Source organism: Chelonoidis abingdonii, chromosome 4, assembly GCF_003597395.2.
Source record: "Chelonoidis abingdonii isolate Lonesome George chromosome 4, CheloAbing_2.0, whole genome shotgun sequence".
Taxonomy (NCBI): domain Eukaryota; kingdom Metazoa; phylum Chordata; order Testudines; family Testudinidae; genus Chelonoidis; species Chelonoidis abingdonii.
In genome coordinates this window covers 4526194-4546100 of record NC_133772.1, presented here as the reverse complement: position 1 = coordinate 4546100, position 19907 = coordinate 4526194, and the positions used below count along the sequence as shown (strand labels likewise).

Below are 19907 nucleotides of genomic sequence, written 5' to 3'. Positions count from 1 at the left end.
TCTAACAAATCTCTCATGTCATTACGTAAGCCACATTACTCAATCCAGATCCCCTCTTAAGACTCCTTAATTTAACCCTATAGGTTTCAGGTGTAATCTGAAACTGTTTCTAAAACAGTGACTTAAATTTACCATAGTTTGAAGCATCATCAATAGGCATTTTATTGAATATGTCCAGAGCTCTGCCAGTCAATTTTGCTTTTAATGTGGTCATCTTTTGATCTTCAGGGATTGCATGGAGGGTGCACAGTGTCTCAAAGGTGATGAAATATTCGGCAATATCGCTGGATTCATCATACCGTGGACATAGTCACTCCCATTTGTGGATTTCTGGGGAAGTGGAGCCAGCAGCTGGAGGGTTTTGTCTCTTCCACTCCATAACAGCCAGTTCACGCTACTGGGCCTCAGTCTGACTTGTATTTCTCGGTCTGTCGACTCCAGGGCTCTTTTTTCCCTGGCTGCCTCTGCATTAACTGTCCATTTGTTTTAAACCCATCTGTCTTTTATGTTCATTTCAGGGCTGCCCAGAGGATTCAGGGGGCCTGGGGCAAAGCAATTTTGGGGGCCCCTTCCAGAAAAAAATTGCAATACTATATTCTCGTGCTCCCCTCCACGGGCAGACCTGGGAAAAATAAACCTTCCACATCTCAGCACAAACCCAGTTTTGAGAAAACTTCTTTACAAGGTATCACTGGTTCTCAGCATCAGCTAGCACTAAAAGGCACTAAAGCTCACCAAAAAGGTTGGACAAATATTTTCCATGAAAACTTTTTTTGGATCGAAAACTAGGGGTTTTTAAAAAGCAGAAAAAAATCATGGACAATGTCTGTTTTCCATTAAAATTTGTTTTTTTTTTTAATTGAAAATCTGAAATTCGTTAGCCAAACCCTGAACATGGTTTGAGGTTTCAGAACTGTGTGGTCAAATTTTTGCTGCTTGCTGTGTTTGATTGTTTAAAGAAACAATAAAAAAATCCAAAGCTTTTAAACCACCTCAGCTTGTGACCAAATGCCTGAGCCCATCCAGTCAGAGATTTTTCCAGTTTTCTGATACACTGCTGGCTTCCTTGACTCATATCCATAACTTTGGCTTCGTTTAGGTTAGAACATAAGAACAGCCATATTGGGTCAAACCAAAGGTCCATCCAGCCCTGTATCCTGTCTACCGACAGTGGCCAATGCCAAGTGCCCCGGCGGGAGTGAACTAAAAGTAATGATCAGTGGATCTCTCTCCTCCATTCCATCATTAACCTCTGACAACAGAGCTAGGGACACCATTCTTACACATCGCTGGTAAAGCCATTATAGACTTAATCCATGATTTATCTGTTTCAGAGACTGGCTTCATGGGGTCCTCAAAACTTGGAGATGGTTATGTGGTTTGTCCTTTAGCATAGTTTATGCACACTCCACGACCTGAGATTTAAGGCTTGTTTCCAGAATCTGGCAATGAGCTAGGTGAAAACTGAATGCAAATACGACATGCTGTGAATGGACACAGGGTGCTAAAATTAAATTAACCCAGAGGTTTCAAACTGGTGAGTGGGGACCCCGTCAGGGAGGTCACGAGGTTATTACCGGGGTTGGAGCTGTCAGCTCCATCAACCACGCTTTGCCGTAGCATTTATATAGTGTTAAATATATAAAAAGTGTTTTCAATGGTATAAGGAGGGGGGTCACAGTCAGATGTTGCTATGTGAAAGGGTCACACAGACAAAAGTTTGTGAACATTGATTACCTCTGGAAGCTCAGGGAATGCAGCGGGAGCGGGGGCCTAATTTGGAGTGTAAACGGTCTCTAAAAGCGAGGGCGGTCTCGGCCGCCGATCTCTGCCAAAACAGGCGATGCTACATGGTTGATTCCGGGCTCTGCAGCATCTTCCCGTGGTAACGGTAAAAGGAAGCACCGGGTCGCATAGTGTTATGGTCTAGGCCGATCACGTTCCTTTCGGGCCCTACTTGTTTCAGGCGCTCTGCTCTGGGGGTCATCTGATCGACATTTAGTCTCGGCCACTGAGCCGGTTCAATGTGTCGTCCTCGTTGGAACAGATGCAGGCCTGTTGTGGGAGTGACTTCCGGTAGTACTGACCTCGTTTCCACGTGAAGACTAAGGATGACCATACCCCACGGTGCCAGGTGTGATGCGGCAGCTGTCTCACTCGATTGTGATTTTCCCGGTGGGCTTGGTCTGACCACCTTGAGCCTTGTTTTTTTTTTTTTTAACTTCTAGTATGTCGGGTTTACGAATACCGTTACCGACCGTCCGCTTATCGGAGGTGTGGCTTATGCGGGCGTCCTCCGGAGGTATCAGCCCATCACATGTTTCAGACGGCCTCGGCTCGCCGCCCCACGGGTCTATAGTCTGACGTGCCGATTCCGCCGGTCCGCGCTGAGCACCTAGGTCTACAGTGCTCTGTATAATGCTTCAAATTCTTTACCGCCCGGCGACCGGGAGTCGAGCTTAATCTCTATGTCCTCCTTACTTCGGCATGAGTCGGAAACGCTAGCTGGCGTAGGTGGCTGTATACGTCGACGGGGTTCACGTGCTAGGTTTTCTCCATTGTGTAGGTTGGGAGGATATTGTTCTTCTTCATGTGATCCTTCCATCCAGTGGCTAATTTTAAATGAAGCTTACCCTCCCTGACTGAAATCTCCCTATGGCACTGAAATTAAATATGGACTATAATTTGGCATTGAGAAGTGAAGCGACTGGTAGCCCTAGGAGATAACCTAACAGCTTTGCTCTTCTGCAAGGTCTCCAAATTGTGAATGAGCTGTAGGGCAAGGAGGCTCGTGGTCTCCCAAACAGCCTGGCCCTGCCCCCTATCCGACCCCCACCCACTTCCTGCCCCCCCGCCCCCTCCTGCGAATCCCCGACCCCAATCCTGCTCCTTCGTCGCTCACCGATCCCCCAGCGACCCACCATACCACCACCTCGGGACCCCACCCTGCCCTGTCCCCTTGACTGCCCCAACCCCTATCCACCCCCAGAGTTCTGACAAACCCCTGACGCCACATCCAACCCCCCTGTTCCCTGTCCCCTGACGGCCCCTCAACTCTGCCCCTCCCTGATTGGCCCCAAGCTCCTTGCCCCCTGCTCACCCAGAGCTCGACGCGCGCCCCTGAACAGCTGCAGCGCGCCTCCTTGCCGGCCTTCCTGAGCTCCTTTCGCTCTCAGCCCGCGAGCTCGCCGCCCCGCCCCCTGCCAGTGGCTCTGAGCGGGGCGGAGCTCAGGAGGCCCGCCGGATGGACGCTGCAGCGCCGTGCGGGAATGCTGCTTGTTGCACTGAGGCTCCAGGAGAGGGGCGGAGGTGGGAGCCTCGATCATTCTCTTGGGGGCCCCTGCGGAGCCGGGGCCTGGGGCAAATTGCCCCACTTGCCCCCTCCTCTGGGCGGCCCTGGTTCATTTTCTTTCTCAGCCATTTGCAACCTGTGCAGTTGTAGGTTTTTTTGCATCTTACTCTTGCTCATGTTGCTGATTTTCCTGCCTCTATTCCATTCCCCAAAATAAGCAAACAGGAAATAACAAACCAGTAACCACTTTGTCTGTTCTCCAGCCACCACACCCAAAACTCACTTAAAATCACTACCAGTATCTCAAAGTAAAATCACTACCAGTATCGCATGCATCTGACAAAGTGGGTATTCACCCACGAAAGCTCATGCTCCAAAAACGTCTGTTAGTCTATAAGGTGCCACAGGATTCTCTGCTGCTTTTAGTATCTCAAAGCAATCAGCTGTGCACAGATCCTGACGACTACGCCACTGTGATGGGATGGATCACAGAAACCCCCTTGGGAATTGCCACCTGATGTGCTGAGATACTTCTGAGCTCATTTTCCCTGGCAGCTTGGGACTTCAGTGCCCTGCCTGGTTGTGCCAGACATGCTAGCCTGCTACAGACAGAGACCCAGGTCTGAAAAATGTCCCCCCAAAGCTGCAGGCTTAACTGAAAACAGCTTAAGAAGTGGTCCTGTCTCCAGCACTCAGATACCCAGCTCCCAATGGGTCCAAACCCCAAATAAATCCATTTTACCCTGTATGAAGCTTATACAAGGTAAACTCATAAATTGTTCGCCCTCTATAACACTGATAGAGATATATACACAGCTGTTTGCCTCCCCAAGTATTAATACATACTCTGGGTTAATTAATAAGTAAAAAGTGATTTTATTAAATACAAAAAGTAGGATTTAAGTGGTTCCAAGTAATAACAGACAGAACAAAGTGAATTACCAAGCAAAATAAAATAAAACATGCAAGTCTAATCCTAATACTGTAAGAAAATGATTACAGATGAAATCTCACCCTCAGAGATGTTCCAATAAGCTTCTTTTACAGACTAGGCTCCTTCTAGTCTGGGTCTGGCAATCACTCACACCCCTGTGGATACTGTCCTGCATTCCAGTTTCTTTCAGGTATCCTTTGGGGGTGGAGAAGCTGTCTCTTGAGTCAGCTAAAGACAAAATGGAGGGGCCTCCCAGGGGCTTAAATGGACTCTCTTGTGAGTGGAGACCCCCTTCTCTCTCCTATGCAGAATCCAGCAGCAAGCTGGAATTTTGGAGTCACATGGGGAAGTCACATGTCCATGCATGACTCAGAACTTTACAGGTGGCAGCCATTGTTCACATGCTACTTTGAATGTCCCCAGGTAGACTTCTTATGTGGATTGGAGTCTTCTACGGCTCCATTGTCCATTCAGTGTTTCTTGATTGGGGACTTAACTTGCAAATTCCTGTCTTAAGAAGCTGACCATCAGCCTTACTAAGTACACTGTCAACATTCATAATTTCGAATACAAAAATGATACATGTATACAAATGGGATGAATATATTCAGTAGGTCATAAGCTTTGCAGAGATATGTTACATGGCATAAGTTGCATAAAACATATGTCAGTTATGTCATATATACATTTATAAGCATATTTCCATAAAGCATTGTGAGGTGCAACGTCACGTGGAGGTTGTGATTACAACTGGAATACATTTCATTCACACTGAAAAAGGAAACCCTGGGCTGAATAGGAAGTGAATAAAGACCAGGAGCTGAGAATATTCAAGGATTTTTCAGTGATGGTCATTTTCCCAAGGGGAATCAAGTTCGTTCTCCCGCCCTGCCCCAATGCACAATCATCCATCTAGGTTGAATGCATGAGAGCTGTTTGGGTTCTCTAAAACTTGTCCCATTGTGCTTTTGTACACTATGTGTTCCCTAAAATGTATCCCAAAAGCCTCCAGCCCAGACAGAATACTGACTTAGGAAACTCACAAGGCTCTGTATTAGGTGCACAAGGGGAGACTTATCAGCCAGATGGGAAATGGGGGAACACCCTTCTTGGGCTTCCTTTTTCATTTTACCTAGTTCTAGAAAGAGAAGGAGAGAACAATCCCCTTGGACTAACACTAATGATCATTTACTATATGGAGCGCTTTGCAAATGCTTAGCACGGCCCTTTGTTATGGTGCAAGGAGACCAGAGGCCAAGTGACCAGCTCGGCTTTACAAGGGGGAGCAGGGGTGTTGAGGGCGGCTGGGAGATTTGCTATTTAAAAAAAACCCAAGAGCTGCTTTGAGAAAAATGTCTTGATATTTTATCATTAAGGAGACACAAAATGAACCCACCAGCCCTCTACCAAGATGATGGATGGGAATTTAGGAACTTTAATGAGACTATCTGGGAAACACACTTCCCTAGGACCGGAAAGCCCATAGTAGGCTTGAGGAATGACTATTGGGTGAGCCTACGCCATGGACTGCTTAGGTTAATTATGGCATCAAAGTGATGATATAGGTCTTAAAGCACTGAAGCGCCTGAACTTCTTGTCTTTCCTGAGTGGCACGGACATTATGTCACATGGCTTAGCGGACAAAGCTTTCCAACAGCGGTCACGCCAGTGCCAAACACGAGAGAATATAACCTCTTTACTCCCACGTGAGAGTCCTGTTTACAGAGCTCTAACATGCCAGGGTACAATCCAGGCTAATGAGCAGTTCTGTCACCCCTCGGCCCTGCAGCCTTGGCTACCTTACAAAGTCTCGCTGAAATAACTTCCACCTGGGCCACTCGCAAACAGCCTAAGAGCATGGAACTCACATCCTGAGTGTCTGTGTGTAACTGCAGCCTGCTAACCACACCTGAGTTACACTCTGGCTCTCACCAGCCTGGGTTATACAGCAGGGTGACCCCAACACACACCCAGTCTTAGATTTTCTCCCAGAAATGTATGTCCTGTACTGCCCAGCCCTCTCCTGGACACTACAAATCATATTAAGTCCATTATTCCTGTAAGATTATTCCTGTGCACACAACTTACCACCCCAAAACAGAGTTACCCAGAGACTTCCATTCAAACACACTAGACTAGATAAAACAATAAAACACGTTTATTAACTACAAAGAGAGAGATTCTAAGGGAATCCAACTAATGAGGAATACAAGTCAGAAATGGTTACAAAGAAAATAAAGATGAGACTTTTACTAGTGCCTAACTTAAACTATATCCTATTCAAGCAAAGTTTCTCACCACATGCTTTCATCTGCCTTCCAGATCAAACTGTGTACGTCAGGCCCTCTTCCTCAGCACCCAGTGAACACTTCCTTTCTCTCTTCAGGCGTAGCGAATGCCCTGGGCAGGGAAGGAGGGGTTGTCCCTCCTTTTTATAGTTTCAGTCCCACTGTTGAAAAACATTTCAAGCTGGGCACTAGGACACACACAGTTTATGTGGAAGGAAGTTCACAGCTGGCTTTTCCTCACACAATTGAACTTGTTTGGTTTCCCTTTCTTCTTGATGACCGTTTACGGCCTAAAGGCAAATTCAGGCAGGGACATTCCTTTCTTGAGACCTCATCTGGTTGCCCACTTCCACATGAGCAAGGCTGTGGGGTTGGGAACACAGGTTAGTAACACCATACAGGGAAATCTTATAAAACTTTACATACAACGTTGAGATATATTTTATCAGGACAATACTGATCAACAACTTGTGAGTTTTTGAATTATACCTCACAAGGCAGACCTTGTACAAAGATTATTACAATAGTACGTAGGGTGTGAATACGGAACGTATTTGGTCCCAGCTTCATTACTACATGTGGCAGGGAGTTCCTCTGGCTACACTTACAGAACAGGGTCATTTATTTTTTTCTTTTCAATCAGTTTTAAAGTGATTTCATTTCCTTGTGTGGTTTGGAAGCTTGGACAGCACAGCCCCTGTCACTCCCACAAACACACACACACACAGTATTGAGAGACAGTTTGAAGTGACATGAGACTTCAGACCTGGCAGGCGAATGACTCTGAGAGCTTGGTTTTATTGGAAGTAATCCTGTAGCACCTCAAGGCCCCAAACTGAGATCAGGGCCCCCCTTGTGCTGAGCATGGCTCAGATACCGGCTGAGAACAGGCCTCCTGCTGTAACCCACTGGACCCCACTCCCTTCCACAGCTGCTGGGATAGAATCCAAGAGTCCTGGCTCCCAGCCCTGCCAGGGACGCTCTGGGTGGGAGGTTTTTTGTTCAGCAAGGGCCATCAGGATATGGATCCACAGTATCCCACATAGTGTTGCCACCTGGATGATTTTTAATTGGCCTGGCCACTTTTTGTCCTTCCTTGCCTGTTGCCAGCGATCAGTTTCACCGCACACACCCCGCCCCCACCCAAACCAAGGGAAGATGTTTCTGTTGATAACAATCAAAATGTGCAGCTAGACAAAGAAAGAAAAATGCTCCTGGAGAACTTTCTAGTATCCCACCTTATTGTGTAGAAAACTTGTGGCCATACTGGTGTCACTGTACTTTGTACAATTTGACATGTGATGTCGACAATTTCTGTTTTTAAAGGTTATAAATAGGCTTGGCAGAATTCTTTTTAAAAATAATTTCCATGAACAGGACTGTTTATTTCTAAGCAATTTTAAATTTTTTTTATTCCTTTAAATGTTCAGTTGTGGAAAATTACTGGGGGGGGGGGGCGATAGGGGGAAATCAAACCGTAATTCTGTAAAGACAACAGATGTAGATTTTAAAAGGTCACATTTTATAACTATTCAAACACAAATTATTAACATCACATGTCAAAATATACAAAGTAAATAGCCTGAAATCAAACTCCAGTATGTTCTCAAGCAGAAAATTTTGAATTTTAGCGATGGAAATATTTTGCCAGCAGTTTGCCTGTGTGTGATGAATTCAACATTTACCAGTAAAAATCCAGTCCTTCCAAGCATAGTTATAAAGCTTTAATTTTTTGAATCTCAACGTCTATTAAATAACTGTTTGACCTTCACATATGGCCTGAACCCTGACACACACAAATTCCCACAACTGAGATCATTTAAATTGATAAAAATGGGGGTGAGATGCTTAAAACCCAGAATTTTCCACATCAAAATTTAAATCAATAGAATTCTAAAAAAAATGCCTATAAAAATAACCTTCGTGTTCTCCATCAAAATTATAAAAAGGTCAGTAGATTTCTGCCCAGCCTAATTTGAGTAACGATTGGCTCTAGTTGGCACTAGGACCTCTTTTGATGGTTGGGGGATGGGCAGTGGCCGGTCTCTCTGCATCTTGGAGATGGCAAACGTAAGGGGCAGGGGTGGATCTGGAGCAACCGAGAGGGAGGCAAAGCTGGGGGTGGGGAGGCAACATTGGCAACTCGTGCCTGTGGGGGACGGGGACAAGCAGAGTGGCAGAGTGAGGGTGTCCAGCTTTAGCAATTAAAATTTGAGGGTTCTGTGACTCATCTAGGGGAGCACATGGGGGGCTATTGTTTGGGGGTATCAGAAGCAGGGGGGTTGCCAGCAGTTGCCTTCTGGGTCAGGCAAGATCCCTCGCCCTCCACAGCATCCTCCATCATCTGCTTGTACTGGCGCTTGAAGAAGCCGAGCTGGAAGGAGACAGAGGGCGGAGAGGGGGAGAGCCAGACAGACACAGGCTCATGGCCGAGGAGGTAGAGGGACGGGCTGTGGGAACCTCCGAAGGAATGATCCGTGTCCCTTCTCCATCAGCTGGGAGAGTGACAGGCCCCATCCCTGGGATGATGGGCTGTGGGGGAGGGGTCCAGGCCCTGCCCCACTCACCTTGTAGAGGGCTGCGGTGATGAGAGCCAGCAGGACCAGGCCCCCCACGCTGCTGCCCACGATGATGGGCAGGTAGTTATAGACCTTGGAGCGCTCCACCACCGTCTGCACCTGGGGGAGAGGAGCTGTGAGATGGGGACCCAGGAGTCCTGGCACCATCACCCGCCCCTGCTCCAACACACCAGACCCCACTTGCTCCCAGAGCAGGGACAGGACCCAGGAGTCCTGGCTCTCAGCTCTAACCACCGGCCAATGCTCTCTCTATCCCAGGCACAGTCACTCTTGTACCTGGCACTGGATGAATCCCTCCTTCTGGGTATATTTCTCCTTCTCGTATTCAATCCGGGCCTCGCTCACCAGACTCACATTCTGCTGCTGAGTCTGGAACAGAGAAATTCACCATTCCTGACCGGAAATGACACAAACTAGCCTGGAGCATCATCCCAGAGGGACCCAGAGCAATTTACAGGCTGTTCACATAGGAGGAATCCCTTGCCCAGCACTGAGATGCAGCCACCTCTGGGGAGGGGCACCAGGGCTATTCACATATGCAGGGGGAGGGATCCTTCTCCTGGTGCCGAGAGGGAGAGGCAGCTTTTGTACCTGGGAGACCCACTGGAAGCTGATGGTCCCTTTGATCATAAACTCCAGGGGTTGCTGCATTTCCAGGGAGGCGATTCTGCATCGGATCTTCTTACAGGTGGCTACAGAGCAGTCCTAGGGGTGGAAGGATATTGCCGGGTGAGGCAGGAGGTGTGCAGGGGCCCAGCATGACCATGAGGGTCTGGATCTGTCTATAGCACTTGCTGTCTGTGATAGTGAAGAAGGAGAAGAGCTGCTGGTATCTGCACTGGTCTGTACTCACCAGCAGGGGGCGCTCGCTCATCTGCTTCACAAAGTCCTTCGAACCAGGCGTTTCAGCCTGACTGGTGCACTGGGCCAGCTCGGGCTGGGGAGGGAGAGACATGGTGTTACTGGGTGTGGGAAGGGGACACGGGGCCTTTCCCCTCTAGGGCGCACCAATCTGGCACCAGGGCACAGGACTGGCTGGCTCAGGGGCTGGGGCAGGGGCCTTTTTCCCTAAGCAGCCTGCCCCAGCAGGGGGCGCTGTAGGGCAGAGCAGGCATCACTGGGCCCATCTCACACACACAAGGGCAGGGAGAGGCAGGTACCTTGGAGGGGACGACCTCAGAGGCGTCCCACACCCGGACCCCGCTCAGCTCCACAGGGAACTCGAACGTGACCGAGATGGGGACGCTTCGCTGCCGCAGGTTCTTGACCTGAAAGAAACAGACTCTCCATAGGGCACTGCAGGAAGAGAACCCAGGAGCTCTGATCCCGTCCTGCTCTAACCCTCGACCCCACTGCCCTGCCAGAGCTGGGATAGAACCCAGGAGTCCTGGCTCCCTGCCCACTCCTCCATGCTGTAACGCACTAAATCTAACTCAGGTAGTTTTCATCCCTCCCTCTTGCCCTGTTTCCCCCTCCACCTGTGCACCACTGGCCTACCTTGTCCATGTGGTACTGGCACTCTTGTTCCTGCTCTTGGCGGAGAGCTCTAGTACGTTGCGTCGACTCAATCGAGGCTTGGGGGAGAAAACGATGGAAAGAATGAGAGAACGGGGTTGTGGGATGGGTGGAGAGTGGATGGTGGGGTGGTCATGGTCCAAAGGGGGCGCTGTGCTACAGAAGGTAGTGGGCCACTACCCCTGTGCACATCGTGCTGCACTAGACCCTGTGCGGCGCGTACAGGGCCTGTGCTGCAGTGAACAGGGGCCCAAAGGGGCGCTCTTCTCGTCTCCCACACTGACCTACCTGGGGATGATTGAAGATGCCGTATTTGACGCAAGCTCTGCCCGGAATCATGCGCTCGGTTGATGGGCCGCCATTGTCACTGGGGGGAGGGGAGGGGCCAAGAGACAGATGTGAGGAACAGCAGGCAAGATACTGTGCAGGGGGCTGCACCACCAAGCTGTCGCCTGTCCTGCTCTTGGTGCAGCCCTTCCCATGCCCACCCCGCCCCCCGGCCCTGCACAGCCCCCTCACCTGCTGGCATTGGCCGTGATCTGCAGCCTGTCTCCCAGGTCAGCCTCAGAGGAGACATTGAAAGTGGCAAGAAAGACGACCTGGAAAACATGAGGGGTGAGAGAGCCAGTGGGCTCAGCGTCTGGGGAACTGCCAGAGACTGCGGGAGCGGGGCAGACATGGAAGATAGGTGGCGGGTGGGGGGGGGTGCTATTGTATGAATTTAGATGGAATAAATGGCCCCAGAATGGCAAAGGGTGATAACATGACTCTGTCCCTGTCCAACATTAAACAGTGTTAACTTGGTTTGGGATCCAGAGACCTCAGCTGGCTCTGTGCCATGAAACACCCCATTCACCATCATTTTAAGGACCCCAAATGGGGGAGGGAACAGCCCCTCCCTTTGTTCTTTTCTCCCACAGTGAGGTCTGATTTCTAGCCCCCCAAGTTTGCCTCTTTGTTTCCAGCCCCGGTAGGGCCTGACCCCAGCCCCGGAGTGACCTCAGGGCTCTGTTTGCACTGACTCGCCGGGCTCCCCTGGGCGCTTTCTCCAGCACATCTCTCGTCACAGCTGGGCTGACCCCAGGGAACTGCCCCTCTCTGCCCACAGGTAGGGCCTGTCCCTACCTTGGCCCCGCTCCAGAAGATGGGGTGGTTGACGTGGCAGATGCTGTTCCATTGAGATTGCTCCTCTGAGCCCTCCGACGAGCTGCACTTAATGGCCAGGAACCTCCTGTTAGACTGACCACAGGGGACCAGCCGGTGAGAGACGGGGCCATAGACCCCCTGCTGACCACCTGCCTGCTCCCTGCAGAGCAGCATCCCCTGACAAGTCCCCTGCCCACTCTCTGCAGCACAGCACCCCCTGCAGAGGCTGCCTCTCATACCCGATGTATGTTGGGGTACCTGGAGCAGCAGGACCCGGCGGTAGGACAGCGCGGCTGGGTAGGAGAACTGCACTGTGGTGCTGTAGGAATTCTGACCATGATTCTGGATGGAGACGGTGGTGTTGATTTCAGGGGTGACCCCCACAACCAGGGTGCTCAAGCTAAAGGGAGAGAAAGGGGGGAGCTTCCTGAAGGCAGTGCCCTGGCTACTCTGTGAATTTCCTCTAGCAGTGCCCAGCCAAGGACCCCAGTGCTGCGACCTTCGCCACAGCAGTGCCCCCCACCCAGAATCCATCAGCACTGGAAATCCAAGTTGTGATCAAGCTGGATGGGTCCCCCCATGGTGGGTGTTTTTGCGAGGAGGATTCGGTGACTTACCCAGAGAAATTGAAGGAGATTTCTAACTGGTCATCGCAGCGGCCATCCGTGCCACAGCCCTTCTGAAACGGGAGCTGGGGGGAGACCAGGAGAGCAGGGGTCAATGGGGAGAGGGCTGCAGCATCCATCTGCCAGAGTGACACTGCAGGGACGCAGGTGCCCTCCAGTTACCCCAGCACCTCCCAGTCCCCTGCACTGGGGCACAGCTAAACCCATCATCAGCGTTGCCCTTGCCACTCATCCACTCACCCATAGCCCTCCTCCTCCTTCCACCTCCTGGCTCTGGCCAGCAACAGTATCACACTTCTAGGGGTGCCAGGGCAGGGGGCCTGCCTGGCTGATAGGGGAATGGGGAACAGGACATGGGGCCTTTCCCCTCTAAGGGGCCCTGGCCAAAATAAGTTTTGAAAAATGTTCAGAAAAAATCATTTTTTTAGCCAAAAATATTTTGTTTTTTGGAGAGAAATTTTGGGAACTTTGAGGAGAAGTTGAAATGTTCCCTCAGAGGAGAGACAGGTCCCTAGCCAAGGCCAACTCAACATCCATCTCTGTCGCCCTCTAGTGTCCATACTCTGTAAGGGGGTTAGGAAGCCGCTGCTGGCTCTGAACTTCGCAGTCTCTCGCTTTTGAATGCCAACATCACTGGTTCGATCCCTGCAGCAGACCCACCATGGGGCCTGGCCCTGGAACCTTACCAAGCCTGGAGACTGTGGCACAAAGTCCTTGCTCAGGATGGGTCTGAGGCCACCGGCGGCAGCAATGGACTCCCCTGTCAGGGTGTAGTTGAAGTGTAGGGTGATGGGGGTCAGAATGTCTTTGGGACAGAGCTGGGGAGACAGAAGAATGTTGGGTCCCTGAAGTGAAAGTGGAGCTGGGACCCAGAGAGAGGTTTGTTCTCTGGGTGATTTGGGAGCAAGGAGCAGAGTTGGAGGGGGAGACGCAGTGGGAGGAGAAGGAGCCGGGACACCCCCACACTTACAGGTAACATTATCTGATATCTCTCACATTTCTTCTCAATGCTGAGTTGCAGCTTCCTGCTCAGGACAGGGCCGGTGGAGTTGAAGGTGACTCGGATCTTCGTCCGCCCGGGGTCCAGGGCCAGGCTGTATTGGATGGTGCTGAAGATCCCGTCACCTACGGAGCAGGGAAAATGAGGGACTGAGAGCAGGAATCTGAATGGGACATGGGGCCTTTCCCCCCTAGGGGGCACTGGCTCCAATCCATCCCCAGGGCAGGGGACAGGCTGGCTCAGGTGGGAGGGGAGCAGTGGGTGGGTTTGGTCTGACCTAGGCTGTCCTTGGTGCTCTTAGTGACGGTGAAGCAGACCTCTGCCCTGCTGGCTTCGGTGTTGAGCTGCTCCTGCCCCTGGCAGTCGAAGGCCGAGGTGGGGATGGTTGAGGGCTGGAAGCTGATGTCGACCCTGACTTTGAGCACCGGCCGGGACCTGCCATGGGGGGAACAGACCAGTCACCCAGCTGCTCTTTGCAATGGGGCCAGGCCCCCTCCTTCCACAGAGCCTCCCACCCAGCCTGGATGTGCTCACAGAACCCAAAGGAGAAAAGTTATGGATTTGCAGCTCTGCTAGAGAAGATGCTGGGGGGAAGAGAAGGGAGCAGTAAAGCAGGGGCAGCAAGTTTGTATAATTTTTGGGTTGCCCAGAACAGGTCCAAGTCCTGTCCTCCCACACACCCTGCCTCACACACACCCCTGCCTAAGGCTCTGGAAGGGAGATTGGGTGTTGGTTGCAGGCTCTGGGCTGGGGTAGAGGGTATGGATTCAGGAGGGGGTACCAGTTCTGGGAGGGAGTTTGGGAGCAGGAGGTGGTTTGGGGGTGCAGGCTTTGGGAAGAAGTTTGGATGTGGGATGGGTTTCAGTTGCAGAGCCCCCCCACACCACACTCCCTGGACATGCTATGCCCAGCACCCCTACCCACAAATCCACAGTGCCATGAACACTATCACTTCCCCGACTCTCAGCCCCACCTCAGCCAAGAGGAGCAAGGGCAGAGGAGGAACCAGGGAGGTGTGTGGGGGCAGCAGGTGGGACTCAGACCCAAACTTTCCTGGAGACAGGCCCCCGGGCCCAGAATATTCCTGGAGCCCGAGCACCATAGGCTCATGCAACTTGCCGGCACTGCACCAAAGCTATGATTGTGCCTTTCTCCAGTACAGATGAGACAGACAGACAGACACACAATGTATTGCTGATGAGTGCGGCCTTCTCTACACTACAGATAACTGAGCTTCATGAAGCATGGCAGATTACTGGTTCTCAGTCTCAAAATATTGCCTCAAAGCCTCCCTGTTCGAATAGCCACCATTGTGTCCTTCCAATAGCCATGGTATCTGGCTGCTCAAAATCAGCAGCCAGGTGATCTGGCTCAGCACTCCACCTCAAGCAAGCTTTTCACCCTTAGCCCCACAGGCAGCTCTGACCATTGGAATATTTTCCTCACTAAGATCTAACCTTCCTTAAAGGTATTGCCAGCGCACTTTTAATCTGCCAAAGGCACATTCCACATCTACTCAGTCTGTTGTTAAAGCGCTCCTTGCTGCTGTCCCGGTTTCCCATTTAAGGCTCCATGAGCCATGGGAGTAAGGGATATGCTGGGTCTCCCAGGATCATGATGGGCATTTCAACATCCCCCACTGGAATCTTTTGGTCTGGAAAGAAAGTCCCTGCTTGCAGCTTTCTGTGCAAGCCGGTGAAGATGCACACATCATGCACCTTCTCTGGCCACCTGACGTTGATGTCAGCAAAACACCCACGGTGCTCCACAAGTGCCTGCAGTAACATAGAGAAGTGCCCCTTTCTGTTGATGTACTCTGTTAGAAGATAGTCTGGGGCCAAAATTGGAATATGTGTTCCATCTATCACCCTGCCGTAGTTCGGGAATCCCATTTCCACAAAGCTGTTCACTGTTTCATGTACATTGCCAAGAGTCATGGTTCTTTGTAGCAGGATTTGATTAATGGCCCTGCACACTTGCATTAATACATCCCCTGCAATGGACTTCAAACTGATTCACAACCAACTGGTAGCAGTCCAGGGTTGCTAGCTTCCACACTGCAATCACCACACACTTCTCCACCAAGAGGGCAGCTCTCATTTTGGTGTCCTAGCAGTACAGGGCTGGGATGAGCTCTGTACACAGTTCCAGGAAGGTGGTTTTCTGCATCTGAAAGTTCTTCACCTACTGCCCATCATCTCAGAGCTGCATAACAATGTGATCCCACCAATCAGTGCTTGTTTTCCAAGCTCAGAAGCGATGATCCACTGTGTTCAGCTGCTCCATGAATGCCAAAAGTAGTCTGGTGTTGTTTCTTTCCATGGCACACAGCAGCTCAGGCAATTCTGGTTCCTGTTCAAATTGGAAGCTCATGATATACTGCATGACCATCCACTGCATGACCATTCGTAACAGCGACCACAACAGTAGAGATCAGTGCAGGATCCATCTTTTCAGAAAGAGATGGTAGGTGCACAGTAAACACTGAGAAATGCCACAGAATGCAGTTAAAAGCCCATGGAATGCTGGGATGGAAAGAACTGCATCATGGGACATTGATTCCACACTTGTGATGCACTGTGATCCACTCTGCCTTCCCACAACACCTAGCTGTGGAATGTGGTGAATAGCACACCGAGATAAGTACCCATAGTGCACTGCTCTCACTCTCAGTGCTACGGCACCAAGTGTGGATGCGCTCTGCTGACACAAGGACAATAGTGTGGACATGGAATAGTGATGAAATTATTGCACTTTTTGATTGTTGGCATAACTTGTATCGAAAATACTCTCTAGTGTAGATAATGCCTGAGATTGTCGTGCGGAGCAGTGCAACGACACAGAGTTACTTACCTCAGCAGCAGGACCTGCCCTTGTGCCCCCACCACGATGTCCGGCAGCCCATCCCCCGTCAGATCTGTCCCGCCGCTGACAACCTGGCCAAAGTACTGCAGCCTGTTGGGAAACTGTGACCCCTCTATGCGCTGTGGGGCAGAGAGAGCAGTAAGGGATGCAGAAGGGGTGAGTGTACTATATAATGAGCACTAGGGGGCAGCAGAGGATAAGGGCTAGGAATGGGGTGAGTATACTGTATAATGGACACTAGGGGGCAGTGGGCCCCATGGTGTCCCTTCAGGGCTGTGTTCTGACCCCTCCCCATAGGAGCTGGGCTCACCTGTCTGTACTGGGGACTGAGGCCTCCCTTTTCCCCATGGAAGATGTACAAGGCCCCATGATTGTCATTCTCCATAGGAGCCCCGATGGCCACGTCCATCTGTCCGTCCCCGCTGATGTCCCCGATTTCAGACATGCTGGCCCCAAAGTGCCCAGACACTTCCCCCGTCTGCCCATGTAGTGTCTTGTTGCAGATCATTGTCGTCCCCTGCAGGCCCGATCCAAAAAGACACATGGGAAAGGATCAGCACTTGGTGTCATCAGAGAGTGATTCCTACCAAGCTCCTTTCCCCCTCTCTGCAGCATACTGTGTGTCCCCCCTCCCGACTCTGGGGCACTGGGGCCAGAACTGACTGGGAGGGAAGAGTGGCCCCTACTGACCCTCTACCCTGCTTCCTGGTGCACCATGCCCACTACTGCAATACTAATTGTTACAGCATCACAGCAGTCCCGGCAAACGAGAACCCCCGGCCACCCATCATCCCCATCGCTGCACCCCTCTTTCTTACCGGCAAGTTAATTGGGCAGATATAGACCCGTCCTCCACTCAGAGGTGTATGGTACATTGGGGCTCCGATTAGAATCAGGTCCATGTTCCCATCTCTGTCGAGGTCCACAGCACACAGTATACTCCCGAAATATGAGCCAGTCTGGAGAGGAAGATAACACTCCCTTAATTTAGTCACCTTCTGCTTCTTCTCCCACTAGGACCCTTCTACCCTCTGGGGATAAGGATTCAGTCCCAATGTCCACTCCATCTTTACCCTCACCCTCCCAAAGTGCAGCCGGTGGCGCTATCACTGTAAGTGTTCTTGAACAGACAGGCAGATAGATCTTGGAGGGCCGGGGATGCTGAATGCTAACTGTGGTGCAATTCTTTTTAGAGGTTGGGCTATCACAAGTCAGGTTCATCACTGACTGAGCCACTGTTATAAGTTTTGTTTAGGTGGCATGTACAGGCAATTGGAACTTGGAGAAATTCACTTTGTTAGTGTAGTGTGATCTTTTACAGACACTGTTAATATCACTAGTAATGTTATTTCCTTGCTTGAGTCTCTCTAGCCCAGATCCACAAAGGTATTTATGTGCTTAACCCCCTGGACTTTACTGCTTCTGTGATCCGCAAAACCTCTGACTGGCTGCTGCTGACCCCTGTAGGTGCCTAAACTGACTTGGTGCCTAAGTTTTTGCAGCAGAAGCTCCTCTGTTGCTGTCCCAAGGGCAAGGCATGTGCCTTACTGTCTTACTCTAAGCATGCAGTTGCCCGGTGCCTATTTCTCCCCCCACATCCCAGCATGATCCACAAACTAGGGGATGACAGGTGCTGCTCCATCTAACTCCTCTGGTAGGTGTGGTCAGAGGAGATGGAATTGAACAGACACCTGCTATTTCTCAGTTCAGTGCTCTAACCCCTGAGCTGTGGGATATTCTGATGTGGGCTCCCTCAGTCTCCCCTGTTAAAGTTGTTCCACTTTAATTGAGTAACTAACTATCAGTTGGGCCACAGAACACGTGCAAATCACAACCACCCTACAGCTGGAGATAGGGCAGCTACCTGGTCAAATCCTTCTTCCTAATCAGACAAAGCAGGGATTTGAATCAGAGGTCACCCATGTCCTAGATGAGGACTCTAACCCCCAGGCTATATGGGAAACCTCTCTTGTCTCCTACAGCTGGTTTATGAATATCTCGGCATGCCTATTGGATGAGACCCAAGATGTGGGGTAGGTGAAGAGTGTCTGTGTCTCTCGCTCCCCTCCCGCCATTCATCGATCGCTGGCAGAGGCAGGTGCCTCCCTGCAGCATCACGATGCCTAAGTCCCTTGGTGGCTCTGGGCCTCTGTCCGCATCCACCTTATGAGTTCCGTCTAGACTGTAAGTGAAGGTAACAGAGGTGGGATATTGGAGAGATGCTGAATGTCAGCTGCGGTGCAGTTCTCTAAACCAGTCAAGTTTATCCCCTGCCTGAGGCTCTCTGACCGAATCGTTCCTGAAGGTGAAGCCAAACACAAATATTACATGATGTCAGAAGCTTTCAGGCTTCCTCCAGCCCTCTCCTTCTCTCACACCCACAATCCACATTACCTGTAATGTTCCCCATACCTGATCCCCCAACAGCTCTGGTCCAGGTGTCCATTCCCCACCCTTGGTATCTCGGCTGAACAGGAGGACTTTGCCGGTGCCTTGGCATAGAGGGGCCCCAACCATGTAGATGCTCTGTCCATTGGCTGTGATGATCTGAGATAAATAACCTCAAAGGAAAAGAGAGACATGGGGAGGTGACATGGGAAACAGCCGTACAACAGTGTGATGGGTTGGACCCTCCCATCTGGGATGCCACCTGATGCACTGGGTTTTACTGAGCCTTTCCTGCTCCACCAGCCTAGATTTCCTCTTCCTTTTTTGCTGAATTAGGGCTCTCTGGTGTGGTGCAGCACACACACACAGGTAGGGCCACACCCAGCAGCAGACACAGACTGAAATCAACTCTATATGAGAGGACTCAGCTGGAACTCACGTGCACACCCTTATGGGCAATAAACTCGAAACAATACTGTCTTACACTGTACAGAGATATCTGTGCAGAGCAAGCTCCTAAAAATTCACTGTCTCCCTCAATGTGGAGAAAGATGTGCACAGCTTCTTGCACCCCCAGGTATGAATTGTACAAACTGGGTTATGCTATAAACAAGAAATAACTTTATTAAGTACAAAAGGTAAATTGTAAGTGATTACAAGGGAAAGCAAACAGAACAAAGCAGATTACCTTAATAAATAAAGAAAACCTGCAAACTGAGCATAACACGCTAGACAGGTAGGATACAAATTAGCAGACTCTCACCCTGAGTGATAAATAGGCAGCACATTCTTAAGTTGCCTTGGTTTTCCCAGGTTTTCCTACTCAGGCTAAAAATCCCTCTAGCCTGGGACCATCACTTCCCACAGTTCTGTCCTTGCCCCTCAGATATTTCCAGGTGTGTTGTTGTAGGGAGATTGAGGCCTCCCATGACGTCATTGTCCCCTTTTTGTATCTTCTTCCGACTCGTTGTAAAGCTCTTTTGCTGTGACCTGGGCCAAACAGTTCCCATTGTGTAGTGCTATCTCTGAGAGGTTTGTATTGCACCTACTTCCTGGGGTAATCCGTGTGCTTATGTGCATTTACTCAATAAGCCGTGAACACTGTGTGGACTTTTTACCATTGTACCTGAAAGGCTGTTTGTGGGTGTTGTGAACCTCACCACAAGTTTCAGTAACACTCATAGACTCATAGACTCATAGGTCAGAAGGGACCAATATGATCATCTAGTCTGACCTCCTGCACAAGGCAGGCCACAAAACCCTACCCATACACA

At 50.5% G+C, this 19907-nt stretch overlaps 1 protein-coding gene across 1 annotated transcript in view; it reads right to left on the bottom strand.

The window, feature by feature from the left end:
* Window positions 1-8765: 8765 nt before the first annotated feature.
* Window positions 8766-19907, bottom strand: part of LOC116815074 (integrin alpha-D-like) — a 29014-nt gene continuing 17872 nt past the window's right edge. Inside the window, exons 10-28 of the mRNA XM_075064640.1 lie at window positions 19499-19623; window positions 18658-18806; window positions 17064-17204; window positions 16556-16762; window positions 16234-16364; window positions 13658-13815; window positions 13351-13505; window positions 13067-13198; window positions 12372-12445; window positions 12013-12154; window positions 11734-11847; window positions 11128-11207; window positions 10897-10975; window positions 10254-10361; window positions 9947-10030; window positions 9685-9798; window positions 9370-9462; window positions 9082-9192; window positions 8766-8888 (exon numbers count right to left, since the gene is read on the bottom strand). Coding sequence (XP_074920741.1) covers window positions 8766-8888; window positions 9082-9192; window positions 9370-9462; window positions 9685-9798; window positions 9947-10030; window positions 10254-10361; window positions 10897-10975; window positions 11128-11207; window positions 11734-11847; window positions 12013-12154; window positions 12372-12445; window positions 13067-13198; window positions 13351-13505; window positions 13658-13815; window positions 16234-16364; window positions 16556-16762; window positions 17064-17204; window positions 18658-18806; window positions 19499-19623 — 2320 coding nt within the window. The remainder of the gene's footprint in view (window positions 8889-9081; window positions 9193-9369; window positions 9463-9684; window positions 9799-9946; window positions 10031-10253; window positions 10362-10896; window positions 10976-11127; window positions 11208-11733; window positions 11848-12012; window positions 12155-12371; window positions 12446-13066; window positions 13199-13350; window positions 13506-13657; window positions 13816-16233; window positions 16365-16555; window positions 16763-17063; window positions 17205-18657; window positions 18807-19498; window positions 19624-19907) is intronic.